Here is a 22505-nt window from a genome sequence, read left to right as displayed (position 1 = left end):
GCTCGGAGACCTCCTCGAAAGCTGCTCTTTTCGTGAGCCCAGCCTCACAAAGACGAGGCTGGAAGCTGCTGGGGGAGGGGAAGGAGCCCAGAGCGAATCCTGCACCCAGCACACACTCCCCTGCTCTTTCACCTCCCCCAGACAGCTGGGAAATAACACTTCTGACTGCAAAACCCCGTCCTGGGGCGTCTGGGAGGGGGCGGGCACTGCAGCACCCTGGGGGCCCTGGGAAGCCCCGAGTGGGAGGAGGAAAGCCAGACCCTGCCTGCCTCGGGATTAAGGCTCTCCTAGGGATGCAAGGAGTGCTTCCCCACCCCAGAGCCACTAGGCCTCCCCTAGAATGCCTCCTTCAGGCTGGAGGCTTGCTGACAAGCAGCTGCCCCCCTCCCCCGTCCTACCTCTCTCTAGACGCAGCATGGGTGTGTGTGTGTGTGCAGCTGCTGCGGCTGCTTGGTGGACTTAAAATGGAGCCGTCAGGGATGGACCAGGTCTAAGATGACACCCTATTGTGTTGTCTGTAACAAACCGTTCAACAGATATTTATGGTCTACGTATGTGATGCTGCAGGGTCCAGGGAGAGGCAGTTGGTTCCGTCAAGGTCATGTCTAACCCGCATGTAAAGCAGCGCCTCTAACTGAGCACTACAGGTGCCACCTTTGCCTGCTGCCCTTTCTTGGCCCAGGCCCTACGCTAGCATCAAAGCTGAGGCGGGGCAGTCGGGGACCAGCCTGCAGTCAGCATGTGATAACAGCAGCCTCTGCCCTTCCGGGAGTCTTTAGCTTTGACTGGATCTGGGCCCACTCCAGCTTTGACTGCCAAGCACACACGGCCTGAACTTCACCTGAGAGCAGGGGCAGCTTCCACAGCTCTTAGTGCACGCGTGTGTGTGTCGCGGGGAGCGGGCGCTTCTGTTAACTCCTTTGCCCGTACCCTGCAAGGAAGTCAAAGGCGCCCCGTGGGACTTTCAGTTGCAGGGTGCAGGGTGAGACCTCGGGCTGTTTGTGGCCAGGACCCGCGCTTCGGCTTCAGGGAGGAGGGAGGATGCGGCCTAGGGGTGACCTGTGGGTCTCGGTTAGGGCTGGGCTTGCGAGCGGACGGACCCTCAGCGTAGGACAGACAGACAGACCCGAGCAGACCGAGGACCCCCGGCCCCGCAGCGCCCCGCCCCCGCCCGCCGCGGGCCGCCAGCGACGTGTCGCCTGCCGCGCCCCGCCCCCGCCGCAGTGCCCGGATGCGGGTGACGCGCGGCCGCCATCTTCCAGTCCCGGGCAGCCAGCGCCAGTGGGAGCCAGCGCGAGCCGCCGCCGCCGCCGCCTCCGCCAAGCCCTCTGCCCGCTGCCCCCACCATGTAAGTCGGCACCCGCCGCCCGCCGCGTCCCGCCCGCGTGGGGCCGCCACCGCAGGGCGGGCAGCGGGGCACGGGGGTCCCGCCCGCGCCTCCCGTGCCCGTGGCTGCGCGGGGACGCCCGGAGCCCGGTCCCGGGCGGCTTGGCACGGACGGCCGCGGGAAGGGGCGCAGCCGGCGTCCGGCCTCCGCCCCGCCCCGCCCCGCCCCCGTCGCCGCGGCCCGCAGCCCCTTCGGGTGGACCCCGGGCGGCATCTTTGAGGTCGCCCTCCTTTAGCCGGCGGGGAAACTGAGGCACGGGGAGGGTCCGTCAAGGTCACGCAGCTCCACCCAGTGGGCCGGTGGGGCGACCGTGTCTCCCACCGGGTGGCCTTCCTCGCGTGCGAGAGGGCTGGGGGGACCACGGATGGACAGGTGGATGGGTGGAGCCCCGGCCGGAGGCTTCAGGCCCTGAGTCTTAATCCGTGTCTCTTCCTCAGGTCGGCTACCGCTGCCACCGTCCCGCCCGCCGCCCCGGCCGGCGAGGGTGGCCCCCCTGCACCCCCTCCAAATCTCACCAGTAACAGGAGACTGCAGCAGACCCAGGCCCAGGTGGATGAGGTGAGTGTGTGTGTGTGTGTGTGTGTGTGTGTGTCAAAGGTGCATGATGGCGGGGTGGCAAACAGGTGTGGGAACCCATCTTGGGCTGAAGGTGATTTACGCTGGTGGGGTTTGGTCAGAGACCTGCCATCTCCCTTCTCTGTCTCCTTGTCAGCGTGCACTTGGAGGGGCGGTGGGGTGTGAGCCAGCTGTGCCAGCCCGGGCTGTGCCAGCCGGGTCAGGGGTGCTGTGGTGGCAGCCTGATCCAGGCTCCGTGGATAGGGGTGTTGCTGTGACAGCTGAGCTGTATGGCTGCAGCATGCCCCTGATGTGTGCTCCTTGCATGTCCCCAGGTGTGCTAGGCATGTTCTGTGTATGTCCTTGGCATGTTAGCCGGGAAACATCGGGGTGCATGGTCCGTGTGTGGCACAGTGGGCACATGCTCCAGAAGTGCCCTCCCTGAGGCGTGCCTCGTGGGCCCCTCCCCCAGGTGGTAGACATCATGAGGGTGAACGTGGACAAGGTCCTGGAGCGGGACCAGAAGCTGTCTGAGCTGGACGACCGTGCTGACGCCCTCCAGGCCGGGGCCTCCCAGTTTGAAACAAGTGCAGCCAAGCTCAAGCGCAAATACTGGTGGAAAAACCTCAAGGTACAGGGAAAGGGGCCGGGGGCGGGTAGGCTGGTGGTGGGCAAGTGGGGGTGCCAGCCTGTCTCATGCACCCCTCTCTCACCCCTAGATGATGATAATCTTGGGAGTGATTTGCGCCATCATCCTCATCATCATCATCGGTGAGTGGGGAGGGAGTGGTCAGGGCCCTTTCCCTGGAGGTCGAGCTTTTCCCTGTGGATTCTGGGTTCTGAAGGTCATTAACCTAGTTTTTACTCTTCAACCAAAACACGTTTTGCTGCTATTGGCAGTTTTGATTCATCTAGAGCCAAAAACTGTGTAACCTGACTTTGCCTGGTTCTGGGTAATTTTGGTTAAAATTTTTTGAGACTGGAATTACTAGGTGGGTGCCTGGTGCTCCACTAAGAACCCTTTGGGCCACAGAGCTCAGTCGGGGGATCCTAAAACTGGGAAGTAGGAGACTGGAAAGGTCCAGGGCTTGAACACGAGACTACCCCACCATTTGAGAGCTTGTAGTCACAGGCCCAGGAATTAAAGGGCTTATGCCCCTTTTTCCTAGAGTTTAAGGGATCGAAGTACCCACTTGTCAAGTCTCTTCGAGGAAACTGAGGCTGAGAGATGATGGGAAGGGATGTCATTCAGTTGGGAGTGGGGAGGTTTGGAACAGGGCCAGGCCTGACACACTGCTTTCTTTCTCTCTCTCCCTCTCCCTCATCCTCCTCTTGCCCTCTCTCCACAGTTTACTTCAGCACTTAAATCCCTGAGGAGTCTGCCCTGCCTAAGAAGGGCCTCTCCCCCACCCCCAGCCGTTCCTTCACCTCTCAGCCATATCTTTCAGCCCCCTCCCTTGGATCCGTGTGTATGTGTGTGTGTGTGTCCGTGTGTGTGCCCCTGTAAATAGCCAGCTGTTATTTATACATATATAATATTATATATATTTGGTCTGTTTGTAGTTTTATTACTAGAAGATTTTTTCCGGTTGTCCTTAAGGCCCCTTCCTGAGGTTCCCATCACCTCTCTCTCACCCTCTGTCCCTTTTCCTCTTTCCCTGGTCAGCCCAAGTCCCTTCATTTGCATCTGCTATGCAATAGCCCCTCCTCCCTCCCTTGGATTTAACTGACCCTTCCCTATCTTCCCTGGACAACTCCTGACCCTCCCAAAACAAAAACCAACCCCACAGAAACAGAACACTCCACGTGTCCAGGCTTCCCTAGGTAGCATCTCTGTATCCCTCGGGAGGCTCTGAGACTGGTTCCACTTGGTCCTAAGAATCCCAAGGTTTTCTGGGAGCTTCCAACATGTTGATTAGCATATCATTTACATACCAAGGTCTTTTTCTGTTTCCTTGCTTTTTGTTCCATTACTCTTCACTCTGTTTTTTTTTTTCTTTCTTTCTTTTTTGAAGAGTTAGTCTCCATTGGTCCTCTTATCACACTTTTATTTGCACGACATTACCTGCAGGTGGTGGGGAGCCTGGGCTTTTGGGGAACCAGGCTGCTCTGGACCCCAGAATTGTCCCTTCCCAGCCCCTCTAGTCTAGTTTGCCTCCCTTACCCCATTTTCCAAACCTCGTGTACCCTCCTCTCCCTCCCCCCAGCTGGTGTGTAAGTGTTGTGGAGTTTAGTGTATTATGATGGACCAATAATTCTGCCACTCGGGGTCTCTCCCTACATTCCTGCTCCCCAGTTTTCATGTGGGGCACTCAGCTGACATTCCCAGGAGGTCTCCCTCCCTCCCATCTGCCTGATCTGCTGCCTCCTCTCACCAGGAGAATTGGGGGCTGACCACAATCTGATTCTTTGAGGGGGGGTGGCTCCAGTGTGTGTGTGGGGGTCATCACTGCCGTGGGGAGGAGTGGGACAAAACAGAATCCCCCCAATCCCTCCTGAAATCTCTGGCCTCGTCCTTGCTAGAGGTTGGACTGAAATCTTTCCTCCCCAATCTGGGGGGTGTTACCCCCCATCACTGCCCAGCTCCTCTGACTGCCCCCTGTATTCAGGTGGGGGTACTAGTCACTGCCAATATGTGTATGGGACTTGCTGGAGAATGGGGATCCCCATCCTTCTCCAGGGTTGTTGAGCCGAGAGAGAGAGAGAGAGAGAGAGAGAGAGAGAGAGAACAAGCTATTCCCTTGTTGGGTGAAACGATAAGAGGAAGGATCTAATCTTTTAAAATGGCACAGTTTTAGGGGTCTGAGGGTACAGCCCCTTAACCTGCCACTGGGGGTACCCTCAAACTCTCCCTCCCTACACCAGGTTTTCTGTATGGAGGGGAACCAAGGAGATCTAAACTGTGGTGTGAAAGGGTAGGAGAGATGCTGGGGGTGGGGGTGCTTGTGTTTTAGACCCCCAATATTATCCCAGTGTCCCCTGCCTTCCTTCTTCCCCTACCCCATACCCCCAATTCTGTGGCGCATCCAGATTGTGAAAATGTACAATAAACGTGTAATGAGTAACCAGGTGGTGTCTGGTATCTTTTTCTTAATCAGCAGTCAGAGTATGGGGTCTTCAGGCAGGGGATGGTTGAAAGATTCTTTGGGAGAAGCTGGCCTGTTGCAAGAGGCCCTGACCTTGGGCCCCTTCAAAGTGTCATTCCCGAAGTGGCCACACGGGGCACCAGCAGGTGAGACTCGGAAGTATAACTAAAAGTACCTGCCGCCTGAGCCAGGTGAACTATGCAGCATGGGATCCCACCTTCGCACTCGCTGGCCTGGAGTATGCTGCAACCACTGACCTCCTTATCTCCTAAATTTCACTTCTAGCTACCCCTTAGGCTCTCATAGCCACGCACTCCTGAGCCACTTCTGGGGAGGTGCTTCTTCCCCTGCCCAGCACAGTGCCAGGCGACCAGATGGGTTAATGAATGCTTGCAAGGACAGCTTGAGGAGATGAAGCTGCCTGCGGACTGCCCACTCCCTGTGCAGCCCGTTGTGTGACTGTTGCTCTAGCCCCTCCTGAGCTCTCCAAGCGCCGTCGGCATCCTGGTCCCCAGGCACTTCAGGAGCATCTGGGATGTGGCTGCATAGGAAGTAGGCAGTGTTTCTGCTGCCCTCTGTATTGAGGGTGTGAGGGACTAGTCACTGCCAGTGAATGTGGTACTTGAAGAATCCTTGCCCCTCCAGGGCAGCTGATGGGAGAGAGAGAGAGGACTGGTTAAGAACCACTGGAGGATCCAGCTGGGGCACTCGGGAGGCAGTGGCAGGCAGATCTCTGAGTTGGAGGCCAGCCTGGTCTACAAAGTGAGTTCCAGGACAGTCAGGGCTGTTACACAGAGAAACCCTGTCTCAGCAAAACAAAAACAAAACACACCCACTAGATGGCTATGTGGTGCAAGCTTTTAATCCAAACACAGAAGGTGGAGGCAAGCCTGGTCTACATAATGAGACCTGTCTAAAGAAATACATGAATTGTTTTGTTTTTTGAGAAAGGATCTCATTATGTAGAGTGAGTCTCTGGAGTGCTGGAATTCAAGGTGGGTGCCAACATATCTGGCTAAGAAATAACTATTTTAGAGGTATTTTTAAGAAATAGACTGTCAGAGCCTGGTACTTGGGAGGCAAAGGCAGATGGATCTCTGGGCTTGGGCCAGCCATGTCTACGGAGCAAGTTCCAGGATGGCCAGTGATACACAGAGAAGCCCTGTCTAGAAAAACAAAACAACCCAAACCCAAACAAAAAAAAGGATTTTCGGGCCCTTCAGATTTTAGAGGTTCTAAGGTGCTGAGGTATCTCATATTTAACAACAATCTATCCTAAGTTCTCCCTTTACGGAGAGTTTAAGTATGTTGGGCTTTTTTCATTAAATCCTCGGAATTACTTCTAGGTTTAAGGTTTCCATAGGCCTAAGACACCGAGCTACGGTGTCAGCAGCCTGGGTTCAGACTTGAGCGCTTTAATGAACATGTTAACATGGTTTAATTCCGACAGGTTATGTAACCTCGGAATCTCGGTCTCTTTCGTGAGGTTATAGGTAGTGGACCAGCCTTCTCTGGCCAGCCAGGCCAGTACAAAAGAAATAGGAGGCGACTGTCATCTTCGCCAGCATTGTCATGCACTCTAAAGACGGCTTTGCTCGTTTCCCCGGCACTGGCAGGCGGATCCCTGTGAGTTTGAGGCCGGCCTGGTGTAGAAAGCGAGTCCACGACAGCCAGGGCTACACAGAGAAAGCCTGACTCGAAAACACCCACACACACGCGCACACACACACCCGCGCACACACCTCTTCACGCTAGCGCTCGGATTTTTAAGCTTCGGGAATCAACAGACACAAAGCTGGGCACCAGACGCCCCGTCATGCCAGGGTCTCTGCACAGCATCCCCACTACGCCACAGCCGGTCACATCTACGCCTGCGCACAGGCCGCTCTGCACGCCTGCGCAGACGCCTCAGCCTTGGAGAGTGTCGTCAAGGAAAATCCCCAGCTTCTGGGTAAACAAGTGGCCGCGTGAGCCGGCCCGCACGTGTTCCCTACAGCTCCGGGCCGCTCCGCCAATGAGAAAGTTCGGAGGGCAGGGCTGCCATTGGCGTCACCGACCCGGGCAGGGCGGGGTTTTCACCGCAGCCAGTAGAAACCCTGGGAGTGGGCGAGGGGTGCGGCTTCCGGTCAAATGTCCAATCGCCGCGCTGGGGCGCCCCCTCCCTCACGTGGCGCTGTCACTACCGGTTGTCCTGCTGCCCAATGGGACGGCGGCCGCGGCCCCAAGTGCCAACGGTGGCTTTGCAGGGGCCTGTCGGCTGCACGCGGAGCGGGGCATGGGTTGGCGCCTCTGAGCCAATAAGCTCGGGAGGCGTGCCCGAGCGGGCGGTGGGCGGGCCCGGCGGAACCTGCGGAGTGGCGGCCCGACGCCCGCGGCCGCGGAGAAATCTCTAGTCTGCGCGCGCGCTCGGAGCCGTGAGTAGCCCCCCGCTCCGGGGCGGTCGGGATGGCTTTTCCGGGAGGTGTGTTCGGCCAACAGGGGTGTCCGTGGCGTGGCGTGGCGTGTGGGGGGCATCATGCAAATGCGCGAGAGCCGCAGTGGGGGCTTGGCGGTGTGGAGAGGGGGACGCGCTGGGGGGGACAGGGCTGCGAGTTACCAGCACCAGATCTGGCTCAGCCCGGGGCCCCCGACCTACTGCCTTCGCGCCTGCGATGGGGCCCCTGAGAGCTGGTTAAGGCTGGTGTAGGCTCCCTGAACACTTGGAAGGGGCAGAGATTCCGAGGCCCGAGAAAGGTGGTAGCGCAGGTGGGGACCCGAGAAAGGCTGGTGCGTTGCTGTGTGGGACCCAGGGGGGCTCATCAGGACCATGGGCTTATTTTTCACGAGGAAAGGGTAGTTGCGGGGCCGCAGGAACACGCTTGGAAAACAGAAATGGGAGAGCAACTTGTTGGATTCTGAAAGGGAGGACTTGTCCACTCTTCACCTAGAGATGAGGCGTTGCCGAAAGGCTGCTCTGTGTCCAGACAGTCGGGCCTGGGCGAGGGAGGAAGTGGGAGTCCTAGGAAGGCGCTGGACTAGCGGCTTCTCTGTCTCTGTTGATCTCCAAGGTTTTTGATCATTGAAGAAAATGAACCATGATAGTGTGCATGGAGAACGAACAGTGCCTCGAGATCAGACTGAAGGGAAAGAAGGGACTGAGCGCAGCCTGTGTACTAGGCGCCAAACTTAGAACCAGGGGAATATTTCCCCCTGCAGTCCTGGTTTGACAAGTGCAGGAATGCGGCGTAGAGGTTTGGTAACATTTCACAGGGTCCCCAAGGGTGAGAAGCCCGAAGGACAAGCCGTCATTAGAGCTTGAACCTCGGGCTCCACTATTAGGAAGCTGAGAACATGTCTATGAAGCAGACAAGGCAGGTTTAGTTAATATTAAGTCTTAGTTGTCTCGCATGTCCTTCCGCTGTTCGGGGCTTAAATAAGAGCAATACATGTAAACTACTTGGCACAACGCTTGGGTCATTTACAAACACAAACTATAAGGTAACAAAACAATAGTGATAGAGTTAGGGATTTGTGTGAATGCTGTGGCTGAGAGCAATCCGCATCTTCTGTTTTTCTGCAAGTTTTGATGACTCCTCTTTTCCCTCTTCCTGATTTTTCTGGTCTTCAGGCACCAGCCCAAATTCCATCATTCTTCCCCTGTATTCCTCTCCCAAGATCTGGGCCCAGACTGAGGCTATTTGCTCTGTCCCAGTTTGACTTCCTCATCTTAAATCCATTCTTCCCGACCTTCCCCCCTGTGCTGTTACTAGAAGTTCTGCCTCTGAGGGGGCTCTGGAAAGGAGCAAAGGCGCGCATTCTCTCTCAGACGCTGGGCCTCCAATTTACCCGCCCTGTGCTGTTACTAGAAGTTCTGCCTCTGAGGGGGCTCTGGAAAGGAGCAAAGGCGCGCATCCTCTCTCAGACGCTGGGCCTCCAGTTTACCCGCCCTGGTTCTTTGGCACCTGGCCAGCAGCTGTGTACAGTTTGGTGAGGGGGTGGGGTGGGGAGCCAATGCCAGGAGCTGTGAGGACCCAGCTGAGGGGAAGGGCAAACGCAAATCCGGAAAGGAGAGCCAGGCGTGAGGACCCCTTCCTCCTAACCGTCTCTCCAGGAATCCTTGGCTTTTGTACAGGACCGCTGTCGTTGGGTCGGGGGAGGCGCCAAGGCTGAGTGCATGTCCTGGGCTGGCAGCCAAGAGAACACGATGTTCCCTGGTGCGCTGGCCGCCGCCCTCTGGGGCTGGCTGCCTCCCAAACCGCGGCCTCTCCAGCCTCCCTGCCCCACATTCCCGGGCCGCCTCGCCCCGCCTCCTTCCTCCGCTTTGACGTCACCGCTGTCTCCCGCCCCCTCTTCTCCATTGACGGCAGCAGAGCCTGGTTGCCTTGGGGACTGCGGCCGACAGCCTGGGCCTTGGGGTCGGGCGGGGGCTGCGGGGGTGCTGAAACCTTTTGTCCCTGTGAGTGGCAGTTACGGAGGTGGGCGAGCCGTGGCTGGTTGGGTCGGGGGGGGTCACACCTGAATCCTTGAGAGCCGTGGAAGGAGCGGGGGAAAGAGAACGGGGTCACGCACAGGGCGAGGGGCAGGAGAGCAGGGTCACTTTCAGGAAGAGGAAGCTGAGAGCTCGGACTCCCGTGTCTTGCCTTCTGTGCTTTCCTGCTTCTGTTTTTCTGGGTTAGTTTCTAACCCTTCTGTGCCCCAGCTTTTCCGCAGAACCCTGCCCCTGCCTCTCCGCCTCCTCCAAAGGGAAACACCATTGTGAAGGAGAGCTTTAGCCACGTGACAACGAGGGGCGTGCACTTAGCGCCGACTGTGTCAGCTGCTGCGCGGTGGCCTCTTCTCTCGCCGCCTCCGTTTCCCGGGGACCCTGAGAAGAGCCACTCCGCACAGGTCTGGAGAGGACCCGCTCCGGCGCCTCGTGCCCCCACCCCCAGGCACGCCCCTGTTCGCCGTGAGCGGGTGCTCTGCTTTCCTCCCTCGCCTGTCCTCGGCATAAAGTGGTCGTGTTTGCCGACGACCCGGCGTGTGCAGTGCGGACGCCGACTGGCTCGCTGCTGAGAGAGCTTAAACGAGTCGGGCGAGCTTGCTGCCGGGCTCGGCAACCTTGGCTTTCTCTCTCAGCATCAATGGTGTGGAGTCCTCCCCACCCCCTTTTTCCGCCTAGGGCCTCGGCTGCCTTCTCTGCTGCCCCCTTTTGTTGTCCCGGCTTCCTGGCCCCCACTTTTGGGGCCGCTGTAAATGCGAGTGGAGACCTTTTCTCTGATTGGCTGACGAAGCACCTGCTTTGTCTCCTCTCGCGGTAGCCACTGGCTCTCGGTGCCCCTTCCATTGTCTGCGTCCTCCCCTCACCCACTCAGCCCTTATGGACACGTGGACCCTCGATCGCCGTTCTCCCGGGATCTGAAGTGTCAGAGGGAGGAAGGGGGCGACTTCTTTATGACAGAGGTAGAGAGAAGCCAGCGCATGTCAGCCTAGGTTTTTCTCTCCCATCTCCCGTGGGCGCCAGACATTTCATTCAGCTGCTCCAGGACAGGTGTCTCATTCCGCAGAGCCGCGCAGTTCAGGAAGCAGGATTCTCCTGAGCGCCCACGGAGGCGCAGGCCTTTCCCTGAAAAGGGGTAGCTTCCGTCCCCTCGCTTCCCGTTCATTATCCGCTGTGTGAGGCGTCCCGAGCCCATTGGCTGACTGAGGCCCTTCAGCCCAGCACCAGCACCCAAGTCCACGTGCAAGGATGTGTGTGACACAGCCCTGACCTCAGTGGGGGCCAGTAGCCAATCAGATGAAAGGGAGAGATCCTTAGCCAACCGGGGGCGGGGCCTGCGGCTCGTCGGGCAGGAGGCCAATGAGGGGCAGGGCCTGGCATTATGCAACCCGCCTCCCAGCCTCACGGAGCTTCTCCGCTGCGGGCTGAAGCGGCAGGCTGCTGGAGGGCGCTCGAAAGGCCAGGTAGGGATCTCCGCTGCAATCCTCGGGCTAATCCTGTCCCGGAGCCTGGCCGCCACTGCTTCCAGCGGGGTGGGTCACTTCCAGCTCAGAGAGCAAAGCAGTAACGTGCCTTTCCTGTCACTGTCCACCCCTTCCCGCCCCCAGCCTCGGCCTGTCCGCATCTCTTACTCGCTCACCTTACCTCCTGTTCTCCTCCATGGCAGCCGTCCTAAGCCCAGCCACAGACCTTGGGCAAACTCGACCCCTTACACCTTTCTCGACACTCGGGGTACCTGGGATCCTTCAGGCTTTCGCGCTCCCCGCCGTCCTCCCTCCAGTCCCTGGCCCCATGCCGGTCGTGATGTCAGCCGCTTCAGGCTGGAACATCCTGTTCCCAGCGCTGGTTCTTGCAGTTGGCCACAGCCTTCCCTTTTCTCCTGGTGCTGGGGAACCACTCGGATGGGGGTGTGGTTAGACAGGGAGTAGAGAAAGCGCTGCGTGTGGGTTTTCCTGTGTCCCCTGCCTGAGGCAGTGAGGTAGCGGTGGAGTTAACTAGAGTGAGGGGCCGAGGAAGATGCCCGGGACCTTGCCTATGGCGAGTGACCCTCCAGCCCTGGTGTTTGGGAGTGGGCAGGGTCTTGATCCGAATGATGTTCAAGGCAAGAGCTAGGATGGGGGCGTTTCCCGGAGAGCAGAGGCTGTGTATTTCTCCCGGGGGAGGCTGGGACCTGCTCCTGGAGTCCCCGGAGTCTATCTTTACGTGGCTACTGGGCTCTCTGGGCCCTGGGAATTTGTTAAGGTGGGTGCCCTCGCCCTCACCCCCAGCCCCCGCCCCAGCCTTGCCGCCAGTATGGGGGTGGGTTGGGCAGTGTTGGGAGTGGGCCATTTCCCACTTGCACAGTGACGGCGATAGGGGTTGGGGGAAGGGTCGCTCCTGCCCTCCTGTGGTCCCTCCAGCAACCGCTGAGCTCAGCGACTGACGTCGGTTTCCCTGACGACCGAGGCTGTGGCGGAAGCGCGTGGTGGGGCCAGGCACATCGGTGCGCATGTGCAGCGGGGGTGGCACCGCCCCCGGATAAAATTAGCCCGGAAGCCTAAATATAGGAGGCGATCAGCTCACCCCCTGCTCTGCGGCCTCAGAGTCCCAGACCAGGTGGAGACCTGATGAGAATTTGAGGATGGAAACCTGCAAGCTTTGACCCACAGCCATATTCAGATCGTTAGGCTGCACCCACCACACACTGGCAGGCGGTGTAGGAGAGGGCCCAAGAGAGCTGCCTTCCTACCTGTGGTGTCCTTAGGGGAACAGGAAACTCACCTTTCTATTGCAGGCCCCAGGCCTGAGTCCCAGCAGTGAGGGACAGCAGAGGAAGGGCTGAGTGAGCCTGAGTTCTGGCTCAGCTTTTGCTAAACGCTCCTTCTCGTTTTCCTTTTCCAGGTGCTGTGATTAAATTAGTCATCCCTCAGAGACAGGCCTACTACCTCCTGTGTCCAGGCCTTGCAGGCCGCGTTGCGCACCTGTAGTGGCCTCTTCACCTTCCCTGCTCTGTCCTCTGCTGCATGGCCCAGATATGAGCGGCCCCTTAGAAGGGGCTGAAGGGGCAGGAGACCCCAGGCCCGGAGAACCTTTTCGTCCTGGAGGAGTCCCATCACCGGGGGCCCCGCAGCACCGGCCTTGTCCAGGCCCCGGCCTAGCTGATGACACAGATGCGAACAGCAATGGCTCAAGTGGCAATGAGTCCAATGGACACGAGTCCAGGGGGGCGTCTCAGCGGAGCTCTCACAGCTCCTCTTCTGGCAACGGCAAGGACTCGGCCCTGCTGGAGACCACCGAGAGCAGCAAGAGGTGCGTGGGTGCGTGGGTGTGTGTGGGTGCATGTGGTGTGTGCATGTGTGGGTGGGTGCCAGTGTACTGCGGAGTGGTTCTGTGGGCAAGGCGAAGTAGGTGATAGCACGGTGCTGTTGATCACCTGGCCGTCACCTTACCCTGTTGTGTCTTTTCTAGCACAAACTCACAGAGCCCATCGCCACCCAGCAGTTCCATTGCCTATAGCCTTCTGAGCGCAAGCTCAGAGCAGGACAACCCGTCTACCAGTGGCTGCAGGTGTGTGGGGTGAGGGCTGTGGGTGACACCTGGGGCAGGCAGCCAGACCCTGGGGCTGACGTCTTCACCCTTCCTTCCCTGTGGGCCTTGCAGCAGTGAGCAATCAGCCCGAGCCAGGACCCAGAAAGAACTCATGACTGCGCTCCGGGAGCTCAAACTTCGGCTACCACCCGAGCGTCGGGGCAAGGGCCGCTCCGGGACCCTGGCCACCCTCCAGTATGCCCTGGCCTGTGTCAAGCAGGTGCAGGGTGAGTGGGGCTTCCTGGCAGGGCGTGGCCAGCAGGTGGACTGATGTAGGGGCCACCTTACTGACTGAGCGCGTCCACTTACTGGCTGTGGCTTGACTTCCCTTGATGTACAGCTAACCAGGAATATTACCAGCAGTGGAGTCTGGAGGAGGGCGAGCCTTGTGCCATGGACATGTCTACTTACACCCTGGAGGAACTGGAGCACATCACATCCGAATACACGCTTCGAAACCAGGTCAGCTGCAGCTTGGGGGCTCTGTCCTCACACACCCTCCTTCCCGCTCCTGTGGCTCCTAAATCTTCTCTTGATCTTGGTTTCATTCCAGGATACCTTCTCTGTGGCCGTGTCCTTCCTGACAGGCCGGATTGTCTATATTTCGGAGCAGGCAGCTGTCCTGCTGCGTTGCAAGCGGGAAGTGTTTCGGGGTGCCCGCTTCTCAGAGCTCCTGGCTCCCCAGGATGTGGGTGTCTTCTATGGCTCCACTGCACCATCTCGACTGCCCACCTGGGGCACTGGGGCCTCTGCAGGTACAGCGCCTTTACTCTGTGGAGAGGACTGAGCAGCTCTGGGAAGCAGCAGCCTGGACCTCAGCTTTCACTGGCTGAACTCATCTCAGCCCAGGAAAGGGTGGTGCTCTGCTCACTGTCCTTCTCATCCATCCTAGGTTCAGGACTCAAGGACTTCACCCAGGAAAAGTCTGTCTTCTGCCGAATCAGGTGGGCAGGGGATTAGGAGCAAGCCCCTCTCTGCTGCTCATCTCTGCTATATGGGCTGTGGCTTAGACCAGGGGACAGGGGCAGCTTGCCCCGGAAACCTCTAACATTGATCTCTCCCTTGCCAGAGGAGGCCCTGACCGCGACCCGGGGCCTCGGTACCAGCCATTCCGCCTAACCCCATATGTGACCAAGATTCGGGCCTCAGATGGGGCCCCTGCACAGCCGTGCTGCTTACTCATTGCTGAGCGCGTCCATTCTGGCTACGAAGGTGGGGAGGCCATGGCTCTGGCCGGGTGATGGGAGGCAGGGCTTCCTCAGGTGGGCTGAAGGCCAAGAAGAGAGTTTGGGAGGTACGCGCTGGGTCCTTAGGATGCAAGGAAGTGTAAGGAAAGAGAGTTCAGGTTGGAGAGACCCCTGAGCTGTGACAGGTGAGGAGGAGGAGGAGCACAGCGCTGATGCTCAGAGCCATCTCTGCTGTGAGTCACCGATGACTCACACCCTGTGGGCCATAAAGCCAGGGCTGAGCTGAGAGGAGGGTTGCCGGGCAGCCGGGCCCGAGGCAGGGAGGAGGGCCGAGGAGCCGGACCACTGATGTGACCTCTGTGTTCTGCCTGCAGCGCCCCGCATCCCTCCAGACAAGAGGATCTTCACCACACGCCACACACCCAGCTGCCTCTTCCAGGACGTCGATGAGAGGTGAGGCGCAGCCTCAGAAAAGGTGGGCGGCCAGGCCAGGGCCAGGGGCTGACGCGCCTCTCATTGCAGGGCTGCCCCGCTGCTGGGCTACCTACCCCAGGATCTCCTGGGGGCTCCGGTACTCCTCTTCCTGCATCCCGAGGACCGGCCCCTCATGCTGGCCATTCATAAGAAGAGTGAGTTCTCGTCCTGCTCGCCCTCCCGGCTTGGCCCCAGAGCTTCTTCGCTGCTCTCGATGCCTTGGTCTCTTGCTGTCTATATGTGTCTCTTTCTCCCACCCACTGACACCCACTTTCTTTCGTGCTCCCACAGTTCTGCAGCTGGCAGGCCAGCCCTTTGATCATTCCCCTATTCGCTTCTGCGCTCGAAATGGGGAATATGTCACCATGGACACCAGCTGGGCCGGCTTTGTGCACCCCTGGAGCCGCAAGGTGGCTTTTGTGTTGGGCCGCCATAAAGTACGCACGTAAGTGAGCCGTTTCTCTGAGCTTGCTTCGGGGATGGGGAGAAAAGACAAGATTAAGGACGGGACTGAACTGGCCTTTCTCACCCTGCAGGGCACCCCTGAACGAGGACGTCTTCACTCCCCCAGCCCCCAGCCCAGCTCTGTCTCTGGACTCTGATATACAGGAGCTCTCAGAGCAGATCCATCGCCTGCTGTTGCAGGTGAGGGCTGAGGAGGGTTTCAAGGACGAGGGCTGAGGGGGAGGGTGGAGAAACTGACCACGCCTCCTTCTCCCTGCAGCCTGTGCACAGCTCCAGCCCCACAGGGCTCTGTGGAGTTGGCCCCCTGATGTCCCCTGGTCCTCTACACAGCCCTGGCTCCTCCAGTGACAGCAACGCGGGTGACGCCGAGGGGCCGGGGCCTCCTGCTCCAGTGAGTAGCCACCTTCCTCATTGGGCACTTTCTTGGGGATCATGATTGCCAGTCCCTCATGTCACCCCCGCCTAGGCTCCCAGGTCTTCTTACGGTACGTGGGCCCCTGGCACTGGCCACCCAAGGCTGCCCATGCTCTGCTGTCCCCCAGGTGACTTTCCAGCAGATCTGTAAGGACGTACATTTGGTGAAGCACCAGGGTCAGCAGCTCTTCATTGAGTCCCGGGCCAAGCCTCCGCCCCGGCCCCGCCTCCTGGGTGAGTAGGTGACGCCATGGAATAGGCAGAGGACTAAGGCCTAAGGGTCCCTCCTTCCTCCTCCTAGCCCATTTACCTTTTATCTTTTTCTCGCCTCAGCTACTGCTACATCCAAGGCCAAAGTCCTTCCCTGCCAGTCCTCAAACCCTGAACTGGAGGTGTCCCCTGTCCCTGACCAAGCACCTCTGGCATTGGTCTCTGAGGAGCCAGAGAGGAAAGAAGCCTCCGGCTCTTCTTACCAGCAGATCAACTGCCTGGACAGCATCCTCAGGTGAGGCCTGCCAGGCACCTTCTCCCTTGACCCTGCCTTGTCTGTCCCAGGGCCTGCCCTTAAACCCTCTGCTCCGTCCATCCGCAGGTATTTGGAGAGCTGCAACATTCCCAGTACAACCAAGCGTAAATGTGCCTCCTCCTCTTCCTACACTGCCTCTTCAGCCTCTGATGATGACAAGCAGAGGGCGGGCCCGGCTCCTGTGGGGGCCAAGAAAGGTACAGACCCGTGGCATGCTTGGCCCCCATGATCCCCTCCCAGCCTGTCCCGGCCTATGCTCTTCCGCCTTGGGGGCTCCCGCCTGTTCTTCCCTGCCCTCCTCTCCTGCCTCCCGACCTCCAGCTTCCTCCCTCTAGCCAGTCCTCCCCTCTCCGCCCTGGGGTTCCCTCTCCTGACCTTGCCGTCTCTCTGCACAGATCCGTCGTCAGCAGTGCTGTCTGGGGAGGGGGCCGGTCCTCGGAAGGAGCCAGTGGTGGGAGGCACCCTGAGCCCGCTCGCCCTGGCCAATAAGGCGGAGAGCGTGGTGTCCGTCACCAGTCAGTGTAGCTTCAGCTCCACCATCGTCCATGTGGGAGACAAGAAGCCCCCGGAGTCGGGTACGGGCGTGCAGTGAGGGGTCCCTCAGCCAGAGCTTTCCTGCCTGCCTTTCCTTCCCACCCCCAGTGGAGAGAAGAGGCCACCTCGTTAGCTTGGGGCTCTGTTGCTCCTCACTGTCTACCCGCCTAACCTCTGCTGCTCCTGCCCCATTCTCCTCCCTGTACTCTTACTGTCCGTTGAAACAAAAGTTGGGTTAAGGGGAGGTGGTCCAACTCTGAGCTGCTGACCACAGAATGGTCTAAATGAGGATATGTTGAAGACTCCTCAGGGTCTTTGGGTAGACTTTAAAAATATCTGAAAGCGGGATGTGGGTGGGCTTCCCTTTTAGAGGAGGTGTCACCCTAGGCGGTTCTGGCAGGGTGTCGGCTGGGTGGAGACTGAGCACCCTCCTTTCTCGCGGGGTGACTTTGCACGGGAAGCCGAGGCCAGGTCACCCCTTGGGAAGGAGGTGGCCGGGCATGGCTGTGTGACAGCCAGGGTTGGTGAGCTGTTGGATTGGGAGGTCGGTCGGAGCGGATGTGTTGGCCCCGTCGATGTCCTCATCACCTTTCCTTCATCTCACCTTTCTTAGACATCAACATGATGGAAGACCTGCCTGGCGTCACCCCTGGCCCAGCGCCGAGTCCCGCCCCCAGCCCCACCGTGGCCCCTGACCCGGAAGCTTATCGCCCAGTGGGTCTGACCAAGGCTGTGCTGTCCCTGCACACACAGAAGGAAGAGCAAGCCTTCCTCAGCCGCTTCAAAGACCTGGGCAGGCTCCGTGGACTTGACAGCTCTTCTGTGGCCCCCTCAGCCCCTGGCGAGCGAGGTAGCCACCTGGGCCTTCCTTGAGCTGCCTTCTGCGCGGCCAGCCTGGGGCCGGCTGCTGGGGGTGGTGACGTGGCGCTGAGGGAGATGTGCTTGCGCTGATGGCTGCCTTCACCGTCAGGACCCTCTTTGTTAGTTAGACTTCTAGATAGCGTCTCCCTGCTAGGCCAGGGTTCCAGGCTGCGAGCTGAAGAGGGAAGCCTGGAGGGCTGGCATGAGGCAAGCAGGCGGTGCCCGGTTCCAGGTAAGCTGCTCCAGGCCTAGCCGGGGCCCAGGACGCCACACAGGACTCGGCGTCACTGACTTGCAGCCGTCCGCAGAGACTCTCACTCTTGGATGGGGCTGGGCTTCCAGGGCAGATGGAGAATAGCCCTTCTAGGTACCTGCAGGAGACCTGTGCAGACAGCTGTAGGACTGAGGCCTGGGCTCTTCTGCCCTCCGCATCCTCCTGTTCTGAGTTAGGTAGAGCACAGCTTCAGCTGGCGGGCCAAGAATCCAGGCTGCCATGGCCCGAGGGCTTTTGGCAGGTGAACTGAAGTCACCTGCCTGTTCGTCCACGGACCTGCTCTGCCTCCTCTCCTCTGCCAGTGTGCCTCTGTTCTGCACACCACCCCAGCATGACCCTTGTGTAGCCTTGCCTTCCCTGGCTCCTTTCACAATAAACCCCCCTGTCCCCTGGCTCCTGTGGTTCTTCCCTGAAACGCCCCCTACTTCTGCTTCCATCTTGTGGTTTTTGCCTGCAGGCTGAGCAGCTTTCTGGACCCTTTGCCCGGCCTCAGAGCTTCAGGGCGGTAGAGGCGCAGGCTCCTTGCTAACCCTGGTCTTTCCCCGCAGGCTGCCACCACGGTCCCATGCCCCCTGGTCGCCGACACCACTGCCGATCTAAAGCAAAGCGTTCGCGCCACCACCAGACCCCCCGGCCCGAGACTCCCTGCTATGTGTCCCACCCTTCCCCTGTGCCCTCTTCTGGCCCCTGGCCCCCGCCCCCAGCAGCTGCCCCCTTCCCAGCAGTAGTCCAGCCCTACCCGCTGCCAGTGTTTCCTCGAGGAGGGCCCCAGCCTCTCCCCCCTGCCCCCGCATCTGTGACCCCGGCTACTTTTCCTTCTCCTCTAGTAGCCCCGATGGTGGCCTTGGTGCTTCCTAACTACCTATTCCCCACGCCAGCCAGCTATCCATACGGGGTGTCCCAGGCCCCTGTGGAGGGCTCACCCACGCCTGCTTCCCATTCGCCTTCTCCGTCCCTGCCCCCACTGCCCTCCAGCCCCCCACACCGCCCAGACTCCCCGCTCTTCAACTCAAGATGCAGTTCCCCACTCCAGCTCAATCTGCTGCAGCTTGAGGAGTCCCCCCGCAATGAGGGGGCTGCTGCTGCGGGGGGCCCTGGGAGCAGCGCGGGGCCCCTGCCTCCCAGTGAGGAGGCCGCTGAGCCAGAGGCCAGACTGGTGAGCAACTCCTCCCTGCACCCCCTTCCAGTGCCCTCAGCCCCTACCCCTCTCCTGCCTGGCTGCCCTCTCCTGCCTGGCTGCCCTCTCCTGGGCTGCTGCTCAGCTTCCTGGAGTCAGTGTGGGTGGGCGATGCAAGCCGAGTTTCTGAATGAAGCAGAAATCAAGCTGCCTCCTCTGTGAAGGGACAGTTGTGGCTGGCTGGCAGGCGGCAAGGACACGCCAGTACACGTCAGCATACATTCTGAGAGTGTGTCTGCCGCCTGGAAAGGGCCTGGAGTTATACCCCCTACTCGTCAGCTCTCTCCTCTCAGCCTGACCCTGTGTCATGGAGCAAGGACCAAAGATCTGTTGGGTTGGGTGTGCCTCCTTTGCTTCCCTCGACAGCAGAAGCGCTTGGGAGGAAGGCCCGGGGTGATTCCTTACTGCCTTCCTGTCCCCCTCCACTCCCTCTCGTCTAGGTGGAGGTAACCGAGTCCTCCAATCAGGATGCACTGTCGGGCTCCAGTGACCTGCTGGAGCTCCTGCTGCAAGAGGACTCTCGCTCTGGCACGGGCTCCGCAGCCTCAGGCTCCTTGGGCTCTGGCTTGGGCTCTGGGTCCGGCTCAGGATCCCACGAAGGGGGGAGCACCTCAGCCAGCCTGACTCGTGAGTGCTCCACCTCCGGGCCCCCCAGGGTAGGATGGAGGTGGGAAGGTGGGAAGCCAAGCCCCTTCTTGGCCCAGCTGGTTAAGGCCAGTGAGATGGACACGTGACCCGAGAGGGCGGCCTGGTGAAGGCACTCTGCCTAGCCAGCCTGGCTCCATCGGCCTCTGTCCCTCTGCAGGCAGCAGTCAGAGTAGCCACACAAGCAAGTACTTTGGCAGTGTCGACTCCTCAGAGGCCGAGGCTGGGGCTGCCCAGGCCAGGGCTGAGCCTGGAGACCAGGTCATCAAGTATGTGCTCCAGGATCCCATCTGGCTGCTCATGGCCAACGCTGACCAGCATGTCATGATGACGTACCAGGTGCCACCCAGGTGAGCGTTAGAGGCCTCATCTTCCCTTCTCAGAGCAGTAGAGACGCCAGCCTGTCTGTCCTACCCAGATGACTTGAGGGTCTTCCTTCCAGGCTAGCTGATGTGGTGGCTCCCACTGTGGCATTAGCCCCGTCTCTGTCAGTAGTTCTTACGTTGAGGGTCGTTTTCCTGGTGTGGGAAGCTTCCTTGCATTCAGGGAAGGTGCAGAAGACACTGGACCAGGTCTTGGCCCTGAATCCTAGCCTTTACTTTCCTCACGCAGGGACGCAGCGTCTGTGCTGAAGCAAGACCGGGAAAGGCTCCGGGCCATGCAGAAGCAACAGCCACGCTTCTCGGAGGACCAGCGGCGGGAATTGGGTGCTGTGCACTCCTGGGTCCGGAAGGGCCAGCTCCCTCGGGCCCTTGATGTGATGGTAAGAGCAGTCTGGGATGCCAGGAAGAGGCTACGGCGGAAGATGCTGAACTCACGTCCGAGGGATAGAGAACTCAAGTCTGATCTTAGTGTCTTTGGGCCGTTAGCTCTGAAGGATGCTAATTCCATAAGCCTGCTGCTGGGCTACACAATATTAGACGACATCGCGTCACAAGTGTTTACAGAACTTCCCTGGCCCATCATTCTAGCCTACAGTAGAGCCTCCGTAGAGCACTTTCTTTAAAAAATGTGTGTAGATACACACACACACACATATACATACATGCATACGGATATGCACACAAATATATACAGACATACACACACACATATATCCTGTGCCCCCATTGTTCACAGGGGTCAGAAGAGAGAGGGCACTCCGGAGCTGGAGTTGAGGGTGGTTGAGCCACACGTGGGGGTATTGGTGTTTGAAGCTGGGCTCTCCGGTCCCCTGGGTAGAAGATCTTGCAACATTGTTAGACTGTAGGTGCATGTGTGGACTGGTTTCTTGGGGTTGTATTTTTGTTTTGTTTTGGGTTTTTTTTGAGGCAGGGTTTCTCTGTGTAGCCCTGGCTGTCCTAGACTCACTTTTTTTGTAGACCAGGCCGGCCTCAAACTCACAGAGATCCGCCTGTCTCTGCCTCCCCAAGTGCTGGGATCACAGGCGTGTGCCCGTGCCCGGCTCTCCAGGGTGTACTTTGAGACGCACTGTTAGGTTAAGGTTGGGCTTCTGGGCTGGCGGACTTCCGTGAGGATCCTGCCTCACTCATACCCTTCCTTTCCCTCCAAGGCCTGTGTGGACTGCGGTAGCAGCGTTCAAGATCCTGGCCACTCCGATGACCCGCTCTTCTCAGAACTGGATGGACTGGGGCTGGAGCCCATGGAAGAGGGTGGAGGCGAGGGGGGAGGGGGTGGGGGTGATGGTGGGGAGGAGGCCCAGACCCAGACCGGGGCTAAGGGCTCTAGCTCTCAGGACTCTGCCATGGAGGAAGAAGAACAAGGTGGAAGCCCATCCAGCCCAGCTTTACCTGCAGAACAAAATGGCGCCAGCTAGACTCCATTTTGGGGCCACGTGCAGCAGTCTATGGGAGGCTTCCTTTCAACCATGTTGGGGTTCTTAGTACTCAAGATGTGGCTGGACCAACCGACAGGACCCTGCCCCAGCTTCTCCCAACATCGGGGGCAGGACCCCCATTACAGTTCAGGACCTGGGAGCTGCCTCTGGCCTCTTAGCAGAGGGTGGAAGTTTCCAGCCTAATATGGAGGGTTGTCAGCTCCCACCGTGCAGAGACTTTTCCTTGTGTGGTTAAGGCTGCTGACAAGCTGCTGACGTGGTCTCTCCAAATCCCAGCTGAGCCCGAGTCCCAGTCAGAGAGTTGGGGCTGCACTTATTTATCGGGGGAGACAGCTCCCTGCCCCACCTCATCCTGAGATAGGGGGAGGGGAGCTGGGGTCCGCGCAGGGGTCCTGCGCCCCCCGGCTGCTCCAGGGGGAGGTTGGTGGACCATGGAGTCCCTGGTGCTGCCCCTCAGGTGGGACCCAGGTGTTCTCAGCTCTACCCTCTACCAATGGCATTTGTGTTTTTGATATTGTGTCTGTTATTTTTTTTTAATACAAAATGAAAAACCAAGAACCCAAGACTTTGTGAAGTGAAGTTGGGAGTTTGGGTGAGGGGAGGAGCGGTGCCGCCCCCGGCGAGGTTGGGCTGTAGGTGGGATGATGAGCTCCGCCTTCCCTCACGTTCCTGGCAGCAAAGGGCTCTGCTGTGCCCGGTAAACTCTTAGACCTAACCCGACCACGTTCCCTCCCGAGGCCTCAGCCTGGTTATCCTGAGAGGCAGGGAGGTGGCCGGGGTCTTGGCATGCTGCAGTCCCTGGTACTGTGGCCACAGCAGGCGGAAGCGCTGGGAAAGCGCAGGCAGCGGTAGCTGGGCGCTTCAGTTAGCGAAGACAGCAGTGCCTTAAGGCCAGGCCTCTACTGAGGAGACAGGCCGGGGTCTAACTGAGGAGGCAGGCTGTGGATATGAGAAGACAGGCCGGGGTCTAACTGAGGAGACAGGCCGGGGTCTAACTGAGGAGGCAGGCCGGGGTCTAACTGAGGAGGCAGGCTGTGGATATGAGAAGACAGGCCGG

At 59.3% G+C, this 22505-nt stretch overlaps 2 protein-coding genes across 5 annotated transcripts; both read left to right on the top strand.

Moving 5' to 3' along the window:
• Nucleotides 1-1191: 1191 nt before the first annotated feature.
• Nucleotides 1192-5010, top strand: Vamp2 (vesicle associated membrane protein 2). Its single transcript, XM_021642519.2, has 5 exons — nucleotides 1192-1348; nucleotides 1825-1945; nucleotides 2415-2573; nucleotides 2662-2713; nucleotides 3292-5010. Coding segments are annotated over exons 1-5 (351 nt in total). The 5' UTR covers nucleotides 1192-1346; the 3' UTR covers nucleotides 3309-5010.
• Nucleotides 5011-7292: 2282 nt separating this feature from the next.
• Per1 (period circadian regulator 1) lies at nucleotides 7293-22006 on the top strand. 4 transcript variants are annotated; one of them, XM_021642466.2, is made up of 23 exons: nucleotides 7294-7442; nucleotides 12368-12775; nucleotides 12935-13033; nucleotides 13127-13281; nucleotides 13395-13516; nucleotides 13608-13809; nucleotides 13947-13998; nucleotides 14124-14266; nucleotides 14616-14694; nucleotides 14764-14870; nucleotides 15007-15160; nucleotides 15252-15360; nucleotides 15440-15571; nucleotides 15723-15828; nucleotides 15928-16099; nucleotides 16187-16317; nucleotides 16516-16695; nucleotides 17268-17504; nucleotides 18338-18945; nucleotides 19407-19593; nucleotides 19772-19961; nucleotides 20224-20374; nucleotides 21164-22006. In XM_021642466.2, the coding sequence occupies exons 2-23, from the start codon at nucleotides 12501-12503 to the stop codon at nucleotides 21425-21427; spliced, it is 3855 nt and encodes a 1284-aa protein (XP_021498141.1). In that variant the 5' UTR covers nucleotides 7294-7442; nucleotides 12368-12500; the 3' UTR covers nucleotides 21428-22006. The 4 variants fall into 4 exon arrangements, with proteins under 4 accessions (XP_021498144.1, XP_021498141.1, XP_021498143.1 ...); XM_021642468.2 differs by having other exon boundaries at nucleotides 7370-7489; XM_021642467.2 differs by lacking the exon at nucleotides 7294-7442 and adding an exon at nucleotides 10798-10950.
• The last annotated feature ends 499 nt before the right edge of the window (nucleotides 22007-22505 follow it).

This window comes from Meriones unguiculatus, chromosome 11 (assembly GCF_030254825.1).
Source record: "Meriones unguiculatus strain TT.TT164.6M chromosome 11, Bangor_MerUng_6.1, whole genome shotgun sequence".
In the NCBI taxonomy this organism is placed as follows: domain Eukaryota; kingdom Metazoa; phylum Chordata; class Mammalia; order Rodentia; family Muridae; genus Meriones; species Meriones unguiculatus.
The sequence above is the reverse complement of the archived record's forward strand: the minus strand, read 5'-3'. Positions and strand labels throughout refer to the sequence as shown.

Excerpts from the sequence above, each read along its gene's own strand:
- Per1 (XM_021642466.2), top strand. The coding sequence starts at position 12,501 with ATGAGCGGCCCCTTAGAAGGGGCTGAAGGGGCAGGAGACCCCAGGCCC. Across the intron at positions 15,572-15,722 it reads GGCCGGGGCCTCCTGCTCCA|GTGACTTTCCAGCAGATCTG; the intron begins GTGAGTAGCCAC and ends GCTGTCCCCCAG. Across the intron at positions 15,829-15,927 it reads GCCCCGGCCCCGCCTCCTGG|CTACTGCTACATCCAAGGCC; the intron begins GTGAGTAGGTGA and ends TTCTCGCCTCAG.
- Vamp2 (XM_021642519.2), top strand. Across the intron at positions 1,946-2,414 it reads CCCAGGCCCAGGTGGATGAG|GTGGTAGACATCATGAGGGT; the intron begins GTGAGTGTGTGT and ends CCCCTCCCCCAG. Across the intron at positions 2,574-2,661 it reads ACTGGTGGAAAAACCTCAAG|ATGATGATAATCTTGGGAGT; the intron begins GTACAGGGAAAG and ends TCTCACCCCTAG.